The sequence below is a fragment of the Homarus americanus genome, unplaced genomic scaffold (assembly GCF_018991925.1).
Source record: "Homarus americanus isolate GMGI-L3 unplaced genomic scaffold, GMGI_Hamer_2.0 scaffold39155, whole genome shotgun sequence".
Taxonomy (NCBI): Eukaryota; Metazoa; Arthropoda; class Malacostraca; order Decapoda; family Nephropidae; genus Homarus; species Homarus americanus.
Window position 1 is genome coordinate 5,411,061 of NW_024737042.1, and position 23,660 is coordinate 5,434,720.

The 23,660-nt window shown below is 35.5% G+C and overlaps 1 protein-coding gene across 2 annotated transcripts in view; it reads left to right on the forward strand.

The window, feature by feature from the left end:
- LOC121872617 (tRNA (guanine-N(7)-)-methyltransferase non-catalytic subunit WDR4-like) overlaps positions 1 to 23,660 on the forward strand; it is a 50,206-nt gene that overhangs the window by 10,535 nt on the left and 16,011 nt on the right. The window contains exons 3-8 of one of the 2 annotated variants that reach the window (XM_042375513.1): positions 729 to 849; positions 3,329 to 3,513; positions 11,856 to 12,007; positions 16,423 to 16,596; positions 19,280 to 19,506; positions 22,282 to 22,517. In XM_042375513.1, coding sequence (XP_042231447.1) covers positions 3,345 to 3,513; positions 11,856 to 12,007; positions 16,423 to 16,596; positions 19,280 to 19,506; positions 22,282 to 22,517 — 958 coding nt within the window. In that variant the 5' untranslated portion in view covers positions 729 to 849; positions 3,329 to 3,344. The remainder of the gene's footprint in view (positions 1 to 728; positions 850 to 3,328; positions 3,514 to 11,855; positions 12,008 to 16,422; positions 16,597 to 19,279; positions 19,507 to 22,281; positions 22,518 to 23,660) is intronic. The other variant, XM_042375512.1, reaches the window with a different exon arrangement.

Here is a 23,660-nt window from a genome sequence, read left to right on the forward strand (position 1 = left end):
ATCAAAAGACCAACTATTATTAATATTATGAAATATGAATAGTAATCTCACCGTTAGCCAGAATCCCCAATCCTTGGAACTCTCCAATAGTTGGAATTGAAATTGGACTGAAAAAATTATGGGAAACTCTTTCCATTTTGGGTCGGCGAGCGGGTTTACCAAGGTTGAAAATCAGGTGCATTTTCTGGAAAATTTTCCAAGAATGTTCCAAGAAAATCTCTCCAAACATCTCTGTTTTGGGCCTGGGAATAAATTTCCAGGATTTCCCAGAGATTGCATCATGCTCCAACGCATCTTCATGTGCTAGGCGCATGGGCTGCCTAGCTGCTTGGATTGCTTAGTTCATACTCTGGTGCCATTGTTGTAGGTTGTTCCCTTGCTAGCTGCGTTTTTGCTTACAATTTGCATTGTGCAGTACTGTACATGACTGTATCAGGACACAATCAGCCAAGAATACAGTGGTTAAGCAGTGTTGAGATATAAAAAGTGATTGCAGTTATGTATACTGTGCTGTACATTCAGTAAGTGAGAAACACTGGAGCACCTTAGCTTTCATCTTTATGCAAGACATCTTCAGGTCATGAGGCCCACTAATCCCCCATCCCAGCAGTGGTTGATCTGACAATACATCAGAAGGTCAGTAATATGAGACCACTAATCCTTCACCCCACCTCCACTGCAAATGAGTGAAGAGTTTATATACAATAGTTGACCTGGCATTGTTTCAGGTCAGGTCAGTAAAATGAGACCCCTACCACACCTCCATCGCAAGTGATTACAATTATGTGTTACATTCAGCGGGGTGGACAGTGTATGCCTGCTCTAGGCTCAAGATGACAGCATCTGCTGGTGAGTAGAGTATACTGTATACAGTATAGTAGTAGTACAGTATACATTATTTTGTTTACAGTATTTACAATATACGGTACTGTTCTGTATTGTATGTGTACAGTGATGTTTGCATAAATAAATACAACACTTGTGTCTGTCTGCCTGAGATGCGTAGCTTAGACTTTCAGGAAAAGTTTTCTCGGTACAGAGTGGAAAATTCCACTGTCCTTGCTGTGGCAAACAGCTCCATTCACGAGGTGCCTCGCATGCCCATATCATAGAGAATTTTAGTTTTTAAAAATATATTTATATAACCAAACTTTTAGATAAACTGTTCAGGATTATTTTTGTAAAAAAAATGGATTTCTAACTTAATTAGAACTGATTTTATAGACTCCACTATCAACATTTCTTACATTTTTCATAAAAGAATTGAGTTCCCATCATTATACGGTGTCAAAATATTTTATTTCAGGTTATTTTATTGGAACAGTCTTGTAGAGAATTTATTCTGGATCATTGTGGTACAGGTATCAGGTTCATCTCTCTAACACAATTAGAACAGATGCTGTGAATACCCGGTAAACGTTTTTACACTTATTCGCTAGCCATAAATTTTTTGCTAGTACCCTCGGTCTATATGTAATGGGAGAGTGTTTGTCCATGTGAGATGAGATATGTGAACAGGTAGTTTAGAGCCGAGATGAGATGCATAGTTTAGACTCTCGGAAAACTCTCCAGCACCCAGAAACATTTCAGGGATGTTGCCGAGTGTCTGTCTGTGCAAGATGCATAGTTTAGTCCCTCAAAAACTTTTCCTAATACCGTACCCAGAAAAATTCCTGGGATGTGGGATTTATCCGGAAGAGCTCTGCACCAATTTTTCCAGCTTACATATTTGTCACATAACAGGTGATTTATTTATTTATTTTTAATTATTATTATTGACTACAGAAAGTTTTGAACATCTTTGAATCTGCTATAGTGCGTTTTTTCCCAGCTGAGAAAAGATGCCCCGCCCCCTCCTCAAGAGTTACAGCTGATTGGCTGTTGCAAATCTGTTCGATTTCTTCCTGAAGTAATGATGTATATTTTTAAATGAGTTTATTCATAATCGTTGGGATGACCATTTCTGACGAGAAAGATATTTAGCTGAATTATATATAGATACATACATTCATTATTTCAAACAGGAGCACGTAGGAAGTTTGTCAGAAATATTATACATGAATTAACTGTTGAACTCTGGTAACAAATTCACAGTTAACATAAGAACATAAGAAAATAAGGAGTCTGCAATAGGCCGGTTGGCCTGTGTATGGCAGCTCCTGTCGAGAGTTACTACCACTCTCTATCATCCATGAATCTATTCAGTCTCCTTTTGAAACTTTCCAGAGTTCCCGCACTTACTACAAAGTTGCTAAGCTTGTTCCACTCGTCCACCACCCTATTTGTGAACCAGTTCCTTCCTATCTCCCTCCTAAACCTAAACTTATCCAACTTAAATCCGTTGCTCCGAGTCCTATCCTGCTCGGATATTATAAGAACTTTATCTATATCCCCTTTATTGATTCCTTTCACCCACTTAAATACTTCTATCATATCTCCCCGCACTCTTCGTCTTTCTAGGGAATGCAAGTTTAGTTTCTTTAACCTATCCTGATATGGAAGGTTTCTAAGTCCCGGAATCATTTTCGTCAATCTTCGCTACACCGACTCTAGTGAATTGATATCCATTCTATAATAAGGGCACCAGAATTGAACCGCATAATCGAGGTGCGGCCTGACTAGCGCAAGATATAGTTGCAATAAGACCTATGCACTCTTATTACTTACACTTCTAGATATAAAACCCAATACTCTGTTTGCCTTATTTCGAACATTAACGCACTGTTTTCTAGGCCGTAGGTCCAGGCTTACAAGTACCCTTAGGTCTCTTTCACAAGTCGACTTCTTTAGGTTGATGTTGTTAAGGCTGTATACATTGACAGTATTTGTTCTTCCAATATTAAGTACGCTGGACTTGCTGGTGCTCAATTTCATTTGCCATTTTTCAGACCACCCCTGCAGTTTATTAAGATCCTCCTGTAATGCATTTGCATCCTGCCTTGAATTAATCTGCCGCCCTATTTTGGTGTCATCTGCAAAGTTATATTTCCCGTTTCTGCTGACCGCTGTTCGCTCGAGCGGCCAAGTCTGTCGCACTCATCCACCAATTTTCAGAGGCTGTGTAATATTTCAGTGTGATTCTGATCTTTTAAAATGTTATTTTTTTGCATAATGTAGTTTTATTGATACATATTTTTGTCCAAATGATGGTGTGCAAAATAATTATTTTGTTTGTAGCTATTCATAAGAACACTATTAAAAATAATTATAAAAAAATACAGAACGGATCAGTGTAATACAAGTAGTTGATAAACTGTAGTTGGTTGTTAGGTTTGAGCATTCAAGTTTTCACGTGTTTTAATGTGTGATACTGAATATCTGTTTTCAGCACCGAAACTCAAATAATGTCAGTCAGAATATCTCAGGATGGACAGTACCTGGCTGTTGCATGTGAGACAAAAGTGGTTACTGTGTGGTGCACAAAAACTTGGACACTCCTCTACACTCACTCTCTGGTGAAGAGACCCATGGCCATTGCTATAACATCTGACTCGGCAACACTGCTTGTAGCTGGTTTGTATTTTAAGTTAATACTGTATGAATGTTGATTGTAGATGGGCTAACTGATATATGGTATGTACAGTACACTTGCACCAAAAGTATCTTTATGGAGGAGCCGATGAATTTAAAAACGAACAACTGACACCTGTTGGCAAAATCCTTCATCCATTGCATCATATTGTGTCATACAAAATCATAAAGATACTTTTTGGAGTGAGTGTATACAATACTCATATGAGTATCTGAGAGATTGTTAGCAAATATTTTATCTGTTGATAGGGAAATACTGATTCTCTATTCTACATCCAAATTACAGCCATGTTTAATTATTTGTTATTTTGTAAACTGTGGGAACATGAAGTTCTTTTACATATTACCAGGTAAGTCTTCAAGCTTGTAGAAGCATGTGTAGTATCACATTCTTCTGGTCTTTTTAATATTTCCAATTCTTTTGCATTGTTGTTTGTCACCTCACTCCCCAAATACTGTATACAAAGTTTTCAATTTCTTTTGTGTCTTCATATATCTGCTGTCAGCTGTATTGCACTTCAAACTAAATGTATGAGGCAGGTGGTGCACTCAAACTTAAGAAAAACAGAGATTGTATACTTGGACAATAAATAAAAAAAAATGTCCAGGCCACTTTTTGAAAAAAAAAAACAACACTTTACATCAAGACTCCAGTACAGGGTAATTATATACTGTATACAGGTACACTCGGTAAAAAAAGTATCTTTACAATTCTTGTGCGAAAAAAATTACACCACGAATGAAGGTTTTTGATAAAGGGTCATGAGGCATAATGTTATTCACCAATCATAATGCAATGAAGTAATTTTATATTTTGAATGAAATAATTAAATTGGGCCTACCATAATAGGTAGAAAATGTCTCACAATCACGCCTACCAACCCTAGTGAGACAACAGGATTGTTCAGTTCCAAATTCATCGGACCCCTCCTGAAAGATACTTTTTTATCAAGTGTTCAGTACTGCATATGAGATAAGTTCACACAAGTTTTTAGTGACATTAGAAATTTGTATTTTTTGACAGTGATAATTTATTTTGGCAGGATGATCCTAAAATATGTAATTAATACCACAAAGCCAAATTTTAAATCCTTGAATTTATATTACAGTATTTTTTTATGAACTTTTTTCTTCAAGTGATGGTCTAGCCTGGGCTAGGTGTTTGCTAATGTAGGAATTTTTATATGACATGAGAAATAACCTAAAGGATGCCAAATCAAATACCGTACAGTAGTTCTTGCCTTCTCTAGCTATGCCTTAAAGTTCCTTTCCTGATTTAAGAAGTAACTTATCAAGATTGACCATATAATACCCGGTACAGTCTCTCCTCGACTTACGATATATTCGACTTATGACAACCCGGACATATGACCGCCATGGTCATGTAAAATATTTTTCACATTACGTATTTTCGAGTCCCGAAACGTTTGGTCGTAATGTGAGCCCATACGACAGCATTGGCTGGGCCGCTTCGTGGTGTACAGCATCCACGCCGTAGCCCGCTCAGTTGGTGTTTGGCCGTCGTTGTTGTTGTTGGTGATCGCGCTGTGTACTGACGAAATTTTCATTTGTAATTCCCTTTAAAATGGCTGGCACGCGTAAAAGTGAGAGTTATCTTGGTGCTGAGAAGAAAAAGAGACACTCAATTACTTTTGAGATGAAAATTAAAATAATATTGCAATATGAAAATGGAAAAACGGTAGCAATCATCTCACGCGACCTTGGCTTCTCTCACTCAACGATATCAACAATTTTGAAGGACAAGGAACGAATTCGTGTGGTAGTAAAAGGATCAGCACCTATAAAGGGAACAATAATAACGAAAAAAAGACAAGGTCCTATTCATGAGATGGAAAAATTACTTGTGATGTGGATGGAAGATCAGATACAAAAGCGTGTACCCTTAAGCCTTCTAACCATACAGGCTAAGGCAAGAAGCCTTTTCGAAAGCCTGAAAGAGCAGGCAGGAGATGAGTGTGACCAAAACTTCACAGCAAGTCATGGGTGGTTCCAAAGGTTTAAGAAACATTACAGTTTGCAGAGTGTAAAGGTGAGTGGAGAGGCAGCAAGTGCTGATGTGGATGCTGCCGAAGCTTTAAAGGAGGAGCTAGATCGTGTCATCATGGAGGGAAATTATTTGCCTGAGCAAATATTTAATGTGGATGAAACAGGCTTATTATGGAAGCGCATGCCAGAACGGACATACATCCACAAAGAGGCGAAAACCATGCCAGGATTCAAGGCATTCAAGGACCGAATCACACTTCGGTTGTGGGGAATGTAGCTGGTTTCAAGGTAAAACCCTTCATGATACAGGTTGACAATCCCTTATCCGAAATGCTTGGGGCCAGAGTCATTTTGGATTTCGTAATTTTTCGGTTTTCAGAATGGTTAGTTTTTTTTTAAGCCCACCCGGGCATAGATCACTGACCCACATCGGGGCCTGGGGGGGGGGTCGAAAATATTATTATAATAATAATAATAATAATAATAATAATACTGTTTTGTAATAATAATTCATAGGTCTAGGTCGCATTTCTCACTTGTGATCTTTTTTTTCATTCTTGTATTTCTTTATTATTATTATTATTTTATTACAGTATTATTATTATTATTAATTTTATTTTTATATTTTATTATTTCTATTGTTATTATTGTTATCATTATTATTTTATTTTGGTGTACAATATTTTAATTAAAAATTTTATTTACTATGAATAATTATTATTATAATTATTATTACTACATTATCACATTTTCGCCCACCAGGCCCCGATGTGAGTCAGTGATTTATGCCCGGGTGGGCTAATCCCTATTTAAAAAAATAAATAAATAAATAAAATTGCCCCACAAAAAAACTCGGTTTTTAGAGCTTTTCGGTTTTCGGAATTTCGGATAAAGGGTTGTCAACCTGTATGCCATTCAGAGAACCCAAGGGCTTTTAAAAATGTCAGCAAGCACACACTGCCAGTGTTTTATCGCAGTAATAAGAAAGCATGGATGACCCTAGCACTGTTTGAGGATTGGTTTTTGAGTTGTTTCATTCCACGAGCCATGGAGTATTGTCTGCAACAAGGGGTTGCCCTCAAGGTTTTATTAATTTTAGATAATGCTCTGGGACACCCACCACACCTGGACGACCTGCACCCTGATGTTAAGGTAGTCTACCTTCCACCTAACACTACCTCTATCATCCAACCCATGGATCAAAGTGCTATTGCTGCTTTTAAAGCATATTATTTACGTACGACCTTCGCTCAGGCTATTGCTGCTACTGAAGGTGAGAGAACACTCAGAGAGTTTTGGAAGGACTACAACATTTTGCAATGTACAAAGAACATAGTTGCAGCATGGGATGAGGTTACAGGTCAGTGCATGAATGGAATATGGACTAAGGTCCTGAAAAGATATGTGAACAGTTTCAAAGGATTTAATGAAGATGAAGCAATTTCAGAGATTAGTAACAAGATAGTGCAAATGGGTCAACAGCTGGAGTTAGAAATTGATAATGAAGATGTTGAGCAGTTGGTGGAAGTGTAGCAGAAGAGCTAAGTAACGAGAATCTTATTGAACTGGATGCACAGAAAATTGCAGAGGAAGAAGAGAGACAATATGTAGAAGAAGAGCCTGCACCCCCAAAATGTTTTAAGTGAAATAAATGGCAGAGGCATTTGCTACTATTAATGTTGCAAATGTTTGAAGAAATGGATTAAAATGTTGAGCATTTTGCAAAAGTTGACAGACTGATCCAAGATGCACTTGCTTGCTATAGGGAGATTTACAATGAAAAGAAAAGGCAAACTGCGCAGTCTAAATTGGACATATTTTTTAAGAAGTCCCCCACTGCTGTCTCCTCACTCCCCACCACTGCTGCCTCTTCACTCCTTAAAGATGATCCAATACCTTCAACAAGCAAGAATGTTAGTCTGTCTGAAGAAAGCGAACTTGATGAACCACCCAGCCCTGTCTACTGTACCCTATTTCATTTTAGAATTTCTATGTATTATTTTCGCCTTTTCAACTTACAACCAATTCGACATACGACCTGGTCGTCGGGACGGAACCCCGTCATGGGTCGAGGAGAGACTGTACTTTTCAAAGTATGTTTGCAAGATAAACTGCTGTAACCCCTTTATTTGAAGTTTTAATGTTGTTCTTTATGAAGCCAGGCAGCTTTGCAATTTTAAGAACATGTTAATTTGCAATCATTGATCCATCAGAATACATCTACAATACATATTCTGTTTTTCCATCCTACCCAAGTTTATTAATGGTATTACACAAAAATGTTTCCCGGAGTCAGCATTTTTTTTATATATATACTGTACTTACAGTAATTAGATGCCCTGAATAGATTTTCAAGTTGTTGGATTGATTATTGTATTTTATTACTAAAATAACTGGTGCAGTATTTTTCCTACAGTTTTGGATTTTTATATTTTGTGAACATTAGAGCATACTATGTGTTTTATAAACACAGCTTTAATGTTTTCATATTATAGTGTTCTTATCTCATTTAAATCAGTTGCTATGAACATTAGGTAACTTGATATAATTTGTGATACAGGTTGTACCTCTCTAGTCCGGCAACCTCGGGACCTGACCGGTGCCGGACCATGGAAATTGCCGGACCATGGAAATTCACCCTTTTCCTGGATAGATAGTGACTTGTGCTTATGCTTGGAAGTACTAGCACCACTTTCTCTGCATCATGGTCTCTTTGAAGACATATTGAAGGGTTAAATGTTGTATAGTAGCTTCTCAAATTTCGCGAGTTTTTAATTCTTAACGTATTTTATTGGAACACAAAAAAATAAATAAATAAAAATTTTGACGGCGGAAACTTGAATTTCGACGGGTTTGAACGGCCCGCCAACGTACAGACGACGTGCATAATCGTGTAAACAGCGTCATTTCTCTTATGTACAAAAGATTCATTATTGTTTATTACTGAATGTCTTTTTTATTGAATTAATGTTTATGTGTGCAAAATGAGCAATACAATTCATTAATAATACGTAGAATATTAAAACACACGAGGAAATGACACAGCATTGTTTTTGTTGATTACAAAACCAGTGACTGACTGGTTCTACATATAAAACTGAAGAAAATAAGACCTTGGCTGTAGCTGTAGTAAAATTAATATGGTTGTTTTAAGTAATGTTATTTATTGTTAATAAATGGAAATAAATGGAACAATAGAAGTAGCTAACGATAATGGCAAAGAAAAAAAGAGATCGCGTATGTAAGTGCGCATGCACACACGTGAAAACATATCGTCATTACTTTACATAAGAATATGAAAGCAACACTTATTTACTGTTCATATATATTTTAATTAATGTTTCTGAATTTGTTTTTATTGAATTAATGTTTGTGTGTGCAAAATTAACAATACAATTTATTAATAATACGTGGAATATTAGAGGAGACGAGACGGCTGCCGGCATTGTTTATGTTAAAGCTTACAAAACCAGTGACTGATTGGTTCTACATATAAAACTGAAGAAAATAAGACCCTGATTTTAGCTGCAGTAAAATTAATGTAAAAAAATTAATATGGTTGTTTGAAGTACCTGTAATGTTATTTAATGTTAATAAATGGAACAATATAAATAGCTAACCATTAATGATAAAAAAAAAAGTGAGACTGCGCGTATGTAAATGCGCACATGTGAAAACATATCGTCATTACTCTACATAAGAATATGAAAGCAACACTTATTTACTGCTCATATATATTGAAGGGTTAAATGTTGTACTCTGTATAGACAAGCAGAGAGAGAGAGAGAGCAGCCGAACTGCCGGATGTAAACAAACCTTAATTTCCCCGGCTTTGTTTTGTTTTTTTTTTAAGGGGATTAGCCCACCCGGGCATAGGTCACTGACCCACATTGGGGCCTGAGGGGCAAAAATTTAATACTCCTGTAATAATAATAATAATTCAGATAAAAAAGCTGCCTATCTACCTGTTGGACAAACTAAAATCGTTCCGGACCACGGGAGTTTCCGGACCACAGAATGCCGGACTAGAGAGGTACAACCTGTATAACATTATATCGTATGTTTAATAACTACAGTATTATAATGTACATTACTGTACTGTATAACTATTACCGTATTCCCTTTGAGTATCTTACATTAAAAACAATTAACCCTCTCGCACACGAGATATTTTTTAAGTTTTCCGGTTCCAAGATCACATCTCTGAGGCAACCAGGACAGGAAAGACAGTGCACAAAGACATATATTTTTTTCTTTACCAATTTCTCCCCAAAATTTGTTTTTATTGACATAAACCATATATCTTTGCTTCATAAATGATTGCTCTGCAACATAAGCAAGAAAAAAGGAGAATAATACAAGTACTGTATACTGTATAGCTATTTTTCGTCAATTCTAATAAACATGAGAGAAAAAATACACACCAATACGTTCACAACCTCCTGGCTCCAAATTGTCTGAATGAGCCAACTTTTTTAAGTACTATACAGTGATAGAAGTGGAATTTTATGAGCTTTCCAATGCAGTAATCAGATTTTTGATATGATCAACAGTTTTGAGAAAATAGCAAAAAAAAATATGAAATGGGAAAATCTTTTCTTTTTATCTTTTTTTTGATAATTTTTGTGCCTATGTTTTATATCAATATAAATTATATTGCGTCTTGGAGCCAACACTATAACAAAGAGAATGGTACTGATAAAATTCATGTAAGTCTTGAAGATCATTCTCTTTCAGAGACATTGTCACTATAATGAGGTTGTATAGCCTGATACAGTAACGGTTTTTGAAAACTAAAACACTTTCCCTGTAAATATGAAAAAAATATTACATTACACAACCATCACTTCACTTCTCTAACACTAAAAAGGAATTATTTCAGGTAGTAGGGTAAGCACTGTAATCCAGGAGGTGAGGCAGCCTGCACGGAGTTATGGAAATTTAAATGGACACGGCTCACACTCGCGGCCTGACTGCTAAGATAATACTGTGCATTTATTCTTCCGGTCTTCCCTTCCTATGGGCCTCGAGAGTTGCCAATTAGTTTATTTGATAGAACTTACTTGCTAGTAAGACACATCAAAATTTGACGCAATTCTGTTGAAAACTTAATTTTGGGCGAATTTTTTAAAGTTTGGTGACCCAATTTGCATCGCCTTGAATTTGGTCTTGTCATGAATATGACGCGGATCACGTCATCGTGCGCGAGAGGGCTAATATGAATACGAGTGACTCTTTTGTCTTGGGAATAATGATTAGATTTGTTCTTTTTCCCATCATACTATACAGTATTGAGCAGTAACTATAGACAGTTACTTTATAGGGAGTTGTTGTATTTATCAGGTATATGTGCATATACAGTGGTCCCTCGGTTAACGAACGGTTCGATTTACGAAATTTCGGTTAACAAATTACCTCCCATAAGGATCTTCAATTCGTTAACGAACAAAACTTCGATTAACGAAATCCTTACGAACAACACGTTTTGTTGTGAGCATCAGCTGATGAGCTAGTCTGCCAATTCAGTAATCTGTTCTATGTTTACATTCGTTTCCAGTGGAGTAAATATCAAGAAAGTTGTGCTCTTTAATATTTTTGCATTTTTTATATTAAAATTATTAGTCATTTTAAAATTTAGTTGACATATTGATAATATATGCAGTACAGGGAACTAGTTTTTTGTGTGCCCATCAGCCGCTTGACTCAGCCACCAGGCGTCAGTTTGGCTTTGTTGACAGTGGAGTGAACATCGATTTTGTTGGTGTCTTGAATATTTGTGCATTTTTACATTGAAATTATTGGTCATTCTGAAATTTAGTTAACATATTGATAATATATAGTGCAGTGCAATGTTGATTTAAATAAAATAATCTTGAGTTACACCTAGTGAACTTAAAAATTTATTGGTGAAATGACTGCATCAAGCATGGGTCCCCTGAAAGGTGATTTCTCCTCCATCCCCACTTCCTTCTCCCTTCTCCACCCCCACTTCTAATTCCCATCATCATCATCAACCAGGAATCTTCTACATACACACCTCAAAGTAAGTATACTTTACTGCATTTTTTTTTTACTTTGTATGTACTTTTCTGTGAACTGGAACCAATTACCCAATATCCCAATGAAACAATGGATTCGGTTAACAAAATTTTCGGTTAACGAATGACTCTGTGGAACGAATTTTGTTCGTTAACCGAGGGACCACTCTACTGTACTGTATTGTGAGTTCTAAGAATAAATTCTTTTTTTGGAAACTTTAGATGTTTAGATAAAACACTTATTTATGATATTAATATTTTGCTTGAATATACCTTCAGATAAATCTGGTGATGTGTATCATTTGCCATTAAAGGGATGTAAACCAGACTATGACCAAGCCAGTTTATCTGAGCAGAAGAATGATGAAGAAGGAAACACAAAGATGGAAGAAAAACCCTTACTGGGTCACCTGTCAATGCTCTTAGACTTGGTATGTAATGTTCAGTCCATAATATGAATCATTAGGTTATAAATTTTAAAGAAAATATTTATTGACAGAACATATTTCAGACATACGAAGGAGTGTAGTAAATGTATCTGGACACTTGTTGTTAGTTATATTATTTATCACTGCATCTGATCTTTAACCTTCTGGTACTCCTGGCCATGGTCGGAAATCTCAACCCTTCGCGGTCTTTCGATACAGGTTGCATCAGTAACTGGAATGGCTTTTCCATTTTAATAAACATCAGACAGAGCAACCCAGACTCAAATTGCACCCCTTAGTCCCTTAGAGATGCATCTACCAGCTCACGAGGCAAGTGGGAGGAACTTAGGTGGTTGATAAGGCTGGTCCATTGTTCCAGCATTTTTACTTATGGGAGGGGTGCTCTCAGTGTGAGATGCGGCTGAGCAGGAGGGGTTGTGCCAGCATGGGGGCGCTTATCGACACAATCTGTGTCAAATGACCATGAGAGGGTTAATTACACAACACTAGTTTTTATAATGAATAATTTTCACTGATTTCTTGTATCAGTTTCATTCTGTGATGGTCTTTTATATTACAGTATGTAATTAATTCTAAGAGGTATAAAAGCAAGAGAATTTAAAGAATCAGTTTGCAGTGTAGTACAGTAGTAGGAGTAAAGAACCCAGATTAAAAGATTTAATTGAAATAACTTCAGGAATGAAAACTTATCTATACCAGAGTAATTCATATGAAAGAACTAGTGTCTTGAATGGTTTATATGTTTTTAGCATATTTTAACTCACCTGTGCATAATGAAGAAGACTTGATGCTATAAACCAAACATCATAATCATTATTATCATTGGTGTCATCATCATTGGCTTTAATAATTAATTGTTGTGCTTTTTATGTACATTCTCCCCAAAAAGTATCGATACTACAATGTGTCACAATGGACAAATATTTCCGATCACTTTTTGTGATTCTTGCATTATGTTGGTATGCCTGCCTTCTTGGTATCTGTGAGGTTGCCAGTTATTATTTCTGGCATTTGTTGTAATTATGGTGAATCACCGTGCTAAATCCTTAGTAGAATAATATAATGATATTAATGTAGCGAAAATATATCACCTGTAGTCAAATAGTGGGTGTTTTCTGCTGGAAATCCATGACTAACACTAGTACCCGTGACTCATTGGAAAACACAGCTTGAACTGACAGACATGGAGAAATGTCACTTTCCGAATAACAGTACAGGTTGACAACCCTTTATCCGAAATTCCGAAAACCGAAAAGCTCTGAAAACTGAAAGTTTTTTGTAGAGCAATTTTTATTTTTTTTTTTTTTTATAAAACAGGGATTAGCCCACCCAGGCTTAGATCACTGACCCACATCGGGACCTGGGGGGACGAAAATGTAATAATAATAATTATTCATAGTAAATAAAAATTTTAATAAAAAATACTGTACACCAAAATAAAATAAATGATAACAATAATAATAATAATAATAATAATAATAAAATATAATAATAAAATTAATAATAATGATAATAACAATAATACTGTATTACTAAAATAATAATAATAATAATAATAATAATAATAATAATAATAATAATAATAATAAAGAAATACAAGAATGAAAGAAGATAAAAAGTGAGAAACACGACCTAGACGTATGAATTATTATTATTATTATTGTTATTATTATTATTATTATTATTATTATTATTATTATTATTTCTATTATTATTATACTTATTATTATATTTTGGCCTCCCAGGCCCAATGTGGGTCAGTGACTTGTGCCCGGGTGGGCTTAAAAAAAAAAAAGAAAAAAAAAACACCTAACCATTCTGCAAACCGAAAAATTCCTAAATCTGAAATACCTCTGGCCCCAAGGATTTCGGATAAGGGATTGTCAACCTGTACTGTATACTGGTAGCTATAAATCAATGATTGTTATATATATATATATATATATATATATATATATATATATATATATATATATATATATATATATATATATATATATATATATATATATATATATATATATATATATATATATATATATACCGTACTGTATACAGTATAGCATTATGTTTACCTCATTGTAATTTTAATATGTATAATAATTATAATAGTCATATTGTGATAATGGCAAAACATTCTAGGAAATGAAAACAGTATCTATAGGGATCTTTTTTAACTTTTAAATTTTATTATTAGAGTTACTACTACCTATTGATAGAGTATAGTTTATCCACCCCCTTGTGTTGCCTGTTAATGTCAATCCCATGGGAGGACTTGACTACATCTTCTCATATTGTGCATCAAATAATGTTTCGTTGCCAGTACAAATCATGAGATGATATGTTATATTCATAATTTTTACCTCATCAGTTGAGGTAGAAATAATATCAAAATGCAGAAAATCATAATTTAATTGAATGTGGCACCTGTAATTACTGTACTATATTTGCAAATGAATGTAATATCGGATCATAGTGTTTCATATTTAATTCAAAGCAATTCCGTTGTAACCTCGGTTCATGAAACATAGTAACGTTATATTCCTATTTGGCAGCCCATCTCCTGGGACTGAAATAGTATCTAAGGTGCATAAATCAGCGGGGTTACTCATGACGTTATTGGTTTGGCATATGGTATCACAATACATCCTATTTCATTGCATTATGTAGAGAAGAGGTGGTATACTGCAGATATCATGCTGGTTATCAGTTGCAAGAATAAAGAGCAAATGGTGCAACTCACAATCAGAAATGCCAACCGAACTGTGACCGCTTTGCACGTGTTATGGTGTTTATTTCCAAATACACCAGGCCTGGGGGGGGGGTTACTTTTTTGGGAGAGAGTACAAGTCATATTTGGTTAATTCCTGGTGCAGTTCATTTTATATTTGATTCTAACATCATTATGCTTAGCAGGTGAAATATTATGCTTGTGAAAAATTACTGTCATAGGTTAATACAGGTACACCACCGATTTTCTGGGAACTGATGGTCCGGCACCTCCTTTAGTCTGGACAAAATTGCGAGAGGGCACTTAACTTCCCTCGCTCCCTCCCAGCCAGATTGAAGCTATTTTTAGGCTTAAAGTGTTTATCGTGTAAAATGTCAAAGATTGTTTTTTTTTTTTTTTTTTTTTTTATACGGGGAATAGCTCACTTGGGCACAGGTCATCAACACACAACTTGCATTGCTGGAATCCTTGCAAGATAGCAAATAATTTAAGTATAAACATCATATAGTTTTCACAAGAGATAAAAATTTTAGTCCTATAGTGTAGTACATTTTAGAGCAAGTTTTTCAACTCGTATTTTCGGGTAGGTATACGTAGCTTTCTTCCTATATTTTTAATCATTTACATGCACACACCATCCTAAATACATATTGTGAAAAAATACATATTTTGAAAAAAGTAAAAGAAACAATTGTCCTAAGGGCAAACCTGTACTCAAATGTACTAAGTTAATTACTAAAAAATTTATGTCAAGTGCAAACTATGTGATGTTTGTACTGTACTTAAATTAATCACTATCCTACAAGAATTACAACAATGTAAATTATACTCTGCTAAGTCAATTCAGTGACATTTTATAAGTGCAAAACTTAAACTCCCTCTATTTGATAACTGCGCACTGTTATCTCCCCTCTCCGACAGCTGTCAACACCTCACCTCCCCCTTCCCCCTCCCTCCCAGCCAAGGTGAAGATAGTTTTAGGCTTAAAGTTTTTATCTTATAAAATATCGCTGACTAGACATAGCAGAATATAACTTGTATTGCTGGAATTCTTGTAAGATAGTGATTAATTTGAGTATAACTATCACATAGTTTGTACAAGAGATAAAAATTGTAATCCTTTAGTGTAGTATATTTGAGTACAGTGCACAGTTATAAGTTGCTCAAACTGATGGCTTTTTCACATTTAATTTACATTCAATATTTGTTTAAGTTTCTAGCAGTCCATGGTGCTTTAGGGACACAGGAGGTGTATAATTAGTGGGTCAGAGGCGTATTGTTGAATTATTATTATGTGACCTCGGTTGGTCTGGCAAAACAGATAATCCGGCAAGGCTTTGGAACCAAGGGTGCCGGAAAATTGGTGGTGGACCCATGTACAATATTAGAATTTTTTTTTTTTTCCTATGGGATGAGGGGGAAAATTTTAAATTTGTTGTCAGAGAACTAGAACTGTTTGCTCTGTTTATTATCTTTTGCAAAACTAGCTTTAGATGATGGATACTGTTTACTGTTGTATGGAAGATCAGAAATATTGTTTTTCATTTCATATTCCAGACAATCCAGTGTTCATTGTTAAACTATAAGTTGTTTCGAACATGTATTAACTGAAGTTACTAAAGCAAAATGTTTGTAATATGTCTCATTAAAATTATTTTTCCCTTAGGCAATTACTGAGGACAGCAAATACATCATCACCTGTGACCGAGATGAGAAAATTAGAATATCACACTTTCCAAATTCTTACAATATTCAAGCATTTTGTCTTGGACATGAAGAATTTGTGACACAAGTAGATCTTCTACCAAAAAATAAACAATTTATTGTTTCTTGCTCTGGAGTAAGTACTTGTGTTATGGTGTACTTTAGTTAAAATTATACATTAGCATTCAGTATTGGTAGCTGAATACTCATGGATGAAATTGGTATTTTCCTATTGAGTATATGGGTTTAAACCCTTGGTGCATTAATACCAAGATATTAATGTGTCCTATGTCATGAGATTGTGTAAAACTGAGATGTGAGTTCTGTTTTAGGGGAACAATTGAGGGGTTTGGCATGAGGAATGTCCTTGAACATTGTACAGGTATACTCCGTAAACTGACATCCCTTTAGCTGATGATTTGCATAGCTGACAATTACATATTGGGGAAATACTTCGCAAGTTTCTTTGACTACCCTGTTGATCTGACGGTTGAAAGAGGAGCGACATAGCTTTTTTGAGTTTGGCGGGCATTGATGTGGTGTGAATTCTTACCATGAGTACACAAATTTGAATTTCTTGAATTATCAAGACTACACTGTATTTATTGTTCATATCTCTTATTCTCTCTCTTCTCATCTTTTCTCTTTCTCTTCTCATCTAATCTCTTATCTTCTCTTATTTTCTTTCTCTTCTATTTTCTCAATTCTCCTTTTTCTTCTCTTATCTCATCTTCTTTCTCTTCTATTTTCTCCTTTTTCTTCTCTTATCTTTCTCTTCTCTTTTCTTTTCTATTTTATCTTTTCTCCGACTTTCCATGTTAGGTGTGTTATGCAATCAGGCCTAAATGCTCCAGTGATATTTCCTCTTCTGTTTAACCCATAAATGATGGCTAGCATTTTGAATAGAGTATATATTATCTTTAATGGGGGTAGTGTGGTCTAATCAGGTTTGATATAAGCCTAATGAGGCCTTATAGATATGAGATGACACTTGATGTGTGGGACTGGCCATTGCCACAGTCGCAAGTTCGTTTTTATTATTATTAAACAGTATTCTCGTATGATCAGCCGAGCAGAGGAGAAAACAGGTGTAGAGGGAGAGAAGTAATAAGAGAGAAACAACAACAACATATGAGGCGCTCTGCGCCTCATATATTGTTGTTGTCTCCTCTTCCTCAGCTTGAGTATGACCCACACTATCACCATCACAGTCGCTCAGGTCCTTTTTTGCACTAGTTTCTGGTGTTTTTGAAAACATTTTTCTACGGAACCTTTCATTAACATTTCGATTTCTTCTCTCTTCCTTTTCTCTACACCCGAGATGTATTTTCTGTATCTGTCTCTATCCCTGCTGGAGGTATAATAAAATACGAGGGCTGTGTACGCTAGTAGAATAATGTAGATCAACAATTTCACAAAACACAAATCACGGACAACTGGAGATTCAGAGTTTGGACAACACTGACAGGTGACCGCTGTCAACGTCCTCACTCCTCTTCGGCAGAGAGCACAGTAAAGAATGACATTGTTCTCAGTCTGGGTGGTAAGATGGGGTGGTTTAATCTTACCTTTGACCTCATGTCAGCAGATGCATTGCTTAACTATGCTGGTCACTAATCCTTCAGGTGGTCTCCTGAATCTGGGTGGTAAGGTGAGGTCAGCTTAACGCTGTCACTAATTCTGGTGTTGGGTGGGGTAAGGGCCGCTGGGCCCGGGGCGGTCGCACCGGTTGCCATACCCTTGGGATGGCTCTGTGGCTGGCCCCTAACCTCCCAAATTTGTTATATTCTTATGGCATTAATTGCTTTAAAAATCATTGATTCACTATCCGTTGACTTTTCACAATCCACATGTGCGTCGGTTATCGGGGTATACCTGTACAGTACATGTGCTATGTACAGGAGTGCTTAGTATTCATCAGTAACCTTTATGGGTGCTGTCAGAAGAGGAGATAGTACAGAAACTTTGTGTGGCACTGAGGTTTTGTAGGTTAGTTTTATATTCCTTACTGAATCTCTTTATTTAGCCTCATTTGTTATATACAGTTTAATTTTTCCATCTCCTCCATTATACAGTACAGCTGCTACCCGACTTACGACGAGGTTAAGGACCCAAATCCAGGTCGTAAGTCGAAAATGCTTAAATAATACATAGAAAATCTAAAATGGGTGTCTCTTTTTCTTCTCAGCACCACAAAACTCTCACTTTTAAGCTTGCCAGCCATTTTAAAGTGAATTACAAACGAAAATTTTGTCAGTACACAGTGCAATCACTGACGTTGGAACTCGAAAATATGTAATTTAACAAAATTTTGGTACGACTGAGGCGGTCGTATGTTCGGGTGGTCGTAAGTTGAGTAGGTCATAAGTCGGGGAGTAGCTGTATCTAGTTGACTTTAGATATGTGAATCCTTTGATATAGTTTAGGCTATATATAAATTAAGGATTAATCTTAAAAATCAATGATCCCGATTTAGGTTTATTGTGTTCAGGAGGTCTGAGGGCTGTTTACAAGAAAATGAAAGATAGCTGATAATATATACGGGAGGGAAATCTGCTGTAACACTCGGGCTTTTTTATCTTTCAGATTTGAATGGTTACTTCACCTCTTAGACCCATTTCTGAGGGCTTGTGTTGTTGTGACTGGAGAGTTCTGTTACTGTAATTTTTTTATTAATGACAGCCATCATTATCATGGATTAGCCTGGGCTACAACCCACAGACTTTAAGGTTACACTAGATGAGTCCTTATCCTAACTTGGCTATTATTATCATTACAGTATACTGTATTATTAATTGCACAACTTTCCTTTTTACCAGGATGGAACCTTGAGACTTTGGAATTATGTGAAAGGAGAGTGTGTGGCCTGCATGGATACCAGAGAACACACTGCACCCCTACTACATCACTATGAAAAGTATATACAGCAGAAAATTGAAGAATCTGAAGAGGCTAGAAGATTTCTACCTGACTACCCAGCTGTCAAAAGCTTTACTTTATACTCAGATTCCAGTGATGAACATCTTATAGCTGCTTTAGTAGACAGGTCAGCTGTAGTTTATATCTGCATGTGATATGGCAAACATATGAAGAGGACTGGGGTAAACTAGACAGATTAACCAGATTGATATACTGTATTGGGTTGTAGCAGAACACATCTGTTACAACAATAAGAGGAGTGAATTTCAGAATGAAGGTGGAGTCTGTATTTGTTCTTGATAAAGGGCTTGGAAAAAAAAATAGAACATTGTAAAACAGTACCCATGTTGTCATTAATTTAATCTTTTATTTATATTTATTGAAAGCCACTCACCCAGAAAATCTAACCACATACATAGAGTATTACTAACTAGAAAAAAGAAGGGAAACTTGACATGGGTATACTGTACAGTATCTGATTCTTTTGCCGAGTCAGAAGAGCAGAAAAGTAAGACATTACGTGATAATACAGTACTAATGCTATTATAGGGAAAATTTGTGAAAATGTTAACTTGAGAACACATCGGGGTTGGTTTACTGACCTCTCTCTGAAGGTAAGTCATTCTAGTTCAAGGTTGTACTCACAGATAGATACTGACCATGTATTGTTATTTGAAATTACAGGAGTCAATATTAAAAAAGAAATCATATGAGCATACAACATGAGAAAGATATCTTTTGGGCATGATATTTTTTACTTTATCAAAATAAATGACTTCATTGAGATTTCTTTTTATAGATCAGAGAGATTTGCTTAAAAATATTGTACTGTACTGATGTTGCTGTTTTTCAAGGTTATGTTTACTGATTGGCTGATGACCATGCCTTTAACCTTTTCACTATGGGGATACCCATGGTTAATGCCAGACAATTTTATTCAGCTCAGAGAGCCCATACACAAGGGGTTAGTAGAGTCTCCATTAACCCCTTCATTGGGGGGGGGCACCACTTTTAATACAGTGTTGTAACAATAACTTCAAGCTCTCACAGGAACAGGGAGAATAAAATATATTCTCTACCTGTAGTGAACTGTGTATCTGTTGAGGTAACTGTTACCATGTATAACAACTACTTGTGAAGTTGTTTAAAAATGCTGTAACTCTTAATACAGGTTGACAACCCTTTATCCGAAATTCCAAAAACCGAAAAGCTCTGAAAACCGAAAGTTTTTTTGTGGAGCATTTTTTTTTTTTTTTTTTGTAACAGCCCACAGGTCACTGACCCACATTGGGGCCTGGGGGGTGAAAATGTAATAGTAATAATAATTATAATAATAATAATAATGATAATACAGTAGTAATAATAATTATTCATAGTAAATAAAAATTTTAATAAAAAATACACAAAAATAAAATAAGAATGATAACAATAATGATAATAACAATAATACTGTAATAATAAAATAATAATAATAATAATAAAGAAATACAGTACAAGAATGATAAAAGATCAAAAGTGAGAAACACGACCTAGACCTATGAATTATTATTATTATTATTATTATTATTATTATTATTATATTTTAGCCCCCAGGCCCCAATGTGGGTCAGTGACCTGTGCTCGGGTGGGCTGATCCCTGTAAAAAAAAAAAAAAAAAAAAAACTAACCATTCTGAAAACCGAAAAATTCCCAAAACTGTAATGCATCTGGCCCCAAGGATTTTGGATAAGGGATTGTCAACCTGTATAGGTTTTACATATATTAGCAAAAGTGAAACTAAAGATGATTATGGTAATTATACAAGAATAGATCCTCAAATCTTAGGCACTTGGGACCAAGACCGAAACGGTTTTGAGGATTTTGTAAATACTGTATAGACATAATAGAATATGTGAATTTTACAAGGAAAGGCACAGTTTTAGACTTGTGCAGGATTTAAGCTATATAATTTCTACTTTGATATATTTTTTTAAGGTACTAACCATACTCAGCCTCCTCTTCCTCCCACCGATTGGTGCTGAAAGCAGCAAGTGGACAAGATAAAAAGTTAGCATTACAGCACTGCCCAAAAATATACTGAGGGGTCCATCCTTCTAGAGCCAAGCTATAGAATTCTCTTCTCTCTAACATATACCTTTGCTCATATAATGTCTTTCTTCAAGTGTCAGATCTATGACTATTTATCTAATGTCCAATTACTTTTTTTTTCTTTTTTTCTTTTTTTCATCCCAACATTTAGGTATCACTCATTGCAGTCTTCCAGAAAGGTAGCCTCTCACATATTACAGTGTTCTGTAGTTTGACAGTGTACTGTAGTTTGGCAACAAGGAGCTAACCTGTGTTAACCTTTCAAGATGTGTTGACATTATGTGGTTAAAACCATGCTGCTTATGTGATAAAGAGCAACAATGGGTGAAGAGATTTGATATCAGAAGCATTGAAAACTTTTGACTTAAACTTGACATAGTTTTACAACTAATGAAGCTCAATTTCTCAGGTAACTGTTGTCTCCAAAGCTGTTGACATCATGTGCTCACTTGTGAATAATTTTCAAAGGTTTAAGACATGCCTCGTAAAATTGCCTTTGTTTCTGTTGGTTGTATTTGTTTTACATCAGTTATTAAAGCATGAGTTATAATGATGCATTTGCTTACCAGATTTAGGATGTCTTGATGCAGTGGCTTCCTATGACACCTCTGGTCCAGTGATAGATTAGAAAAAAAGACTTGATGCATGTAACCTACCATGACCAGACCCTATTATATGAGGCGAGGTGTTACATTTTACTTTGTAATTTGTATTTGTATGTTAGAGGTTGTGCTGTAGATTGTTATGTTACTACATTTGTATTTGATTATTTTACTCTATCTTAAAGACATTTAAAGTTCATCGTTTCTTTCAGAATCCCTGCTGTATTTTTGTATAAAATAGAAGGGACAAAGTTTAAATACATATCAACAAAGGAGCTCGATGCCGAACCCAGGGTTGTGTCATGGTTGCTGTCTAGAGAACTGATTGTGCTACAGGAGGAAGAGGAGCAGCCTGTGTGTGTGTTGGAGTTTGTAGATAATAACTTACATCGAGTAGCAGAACATGCTTTGGAGTCTCTTGGCAAGAAACAAAACCATCTTTTCACAGGTATGATTACAGATATAGATTTTGTATAAGGTAGAATCTATAATGTGTGCCAAAGTTTACTTTATTTTACAAAAAGGGAATTTTGTAGTGTAAATTAAAAAGATGACTGCTTTATATATATATATATATATATATATATATATATATATATATATATATATATATATATATATATATATACAATACACATACATACATACATACACATACATACATACATACATACATACATACATACATACATACATACATACATATACATACACATACATATACATACATACATATATATATATATATATATATATATATATATATATATATATATATATATATACACAGTCCCACATTCCGCTTAAGCGGTGCTCTGCCGAACCTAACATGCTTGCATTCTGCTAAGTAATCGACTGCTGGAGAGCGGCTGGCGAGCCAGGCCATTTTTGGATCCAAACCCCCGCCATCCGCTATGTTGGTAAGCGGCGTTAACATGGTGCGCATAAGGTCGCCAGACATCAAAACATTACCAGTTCACCCGCCACCCACTACAGCCGCCCAAGTCAGTGATAGTGATAATTATAGTGAGGATATGGACTTATATGAACTTTGGGAGTTGACAAAGAGGCCCCTGCAAGCCCCTGTGGTGATAGTGATACAATTGATACGAGTGATACAGGTGAGGCCAATAATAATCTGCTTCTGCCTGAACCAACCGCCCATCCCCGTGTGCCCAGCCATTCTTTTCTACTAATGTAAGTGTTAAAAACCTATTATTATTGATATTTCTTAATTATTAATTGTGTGCATACCATCATAAAGTTAAGATAATATTTTTACTACAACATAGTTGTGTGTGGTCAAAAGTGGAGTTTGGGGTCGCCTGACTCTATTTCAATTAATCCTATATGTTATTCACTTTACGCGTTTCACTTTCCGTGCATGTGGGTTGCATTAACCGCAGAAAGTGAGGGTAAGGACTGTATATATTTATTTATTTATTTATTTACTCTATATGTGACCTCGCTTAACGAACGCCGTTAGCTTAAATTTGGTTAACGAACTGCTTCCATAAGGATCTTCAATTCGTTAACTAATAATTCGTTAACGAATTTCTACAGCACACGTGTAACTGAACGAAGCATACCA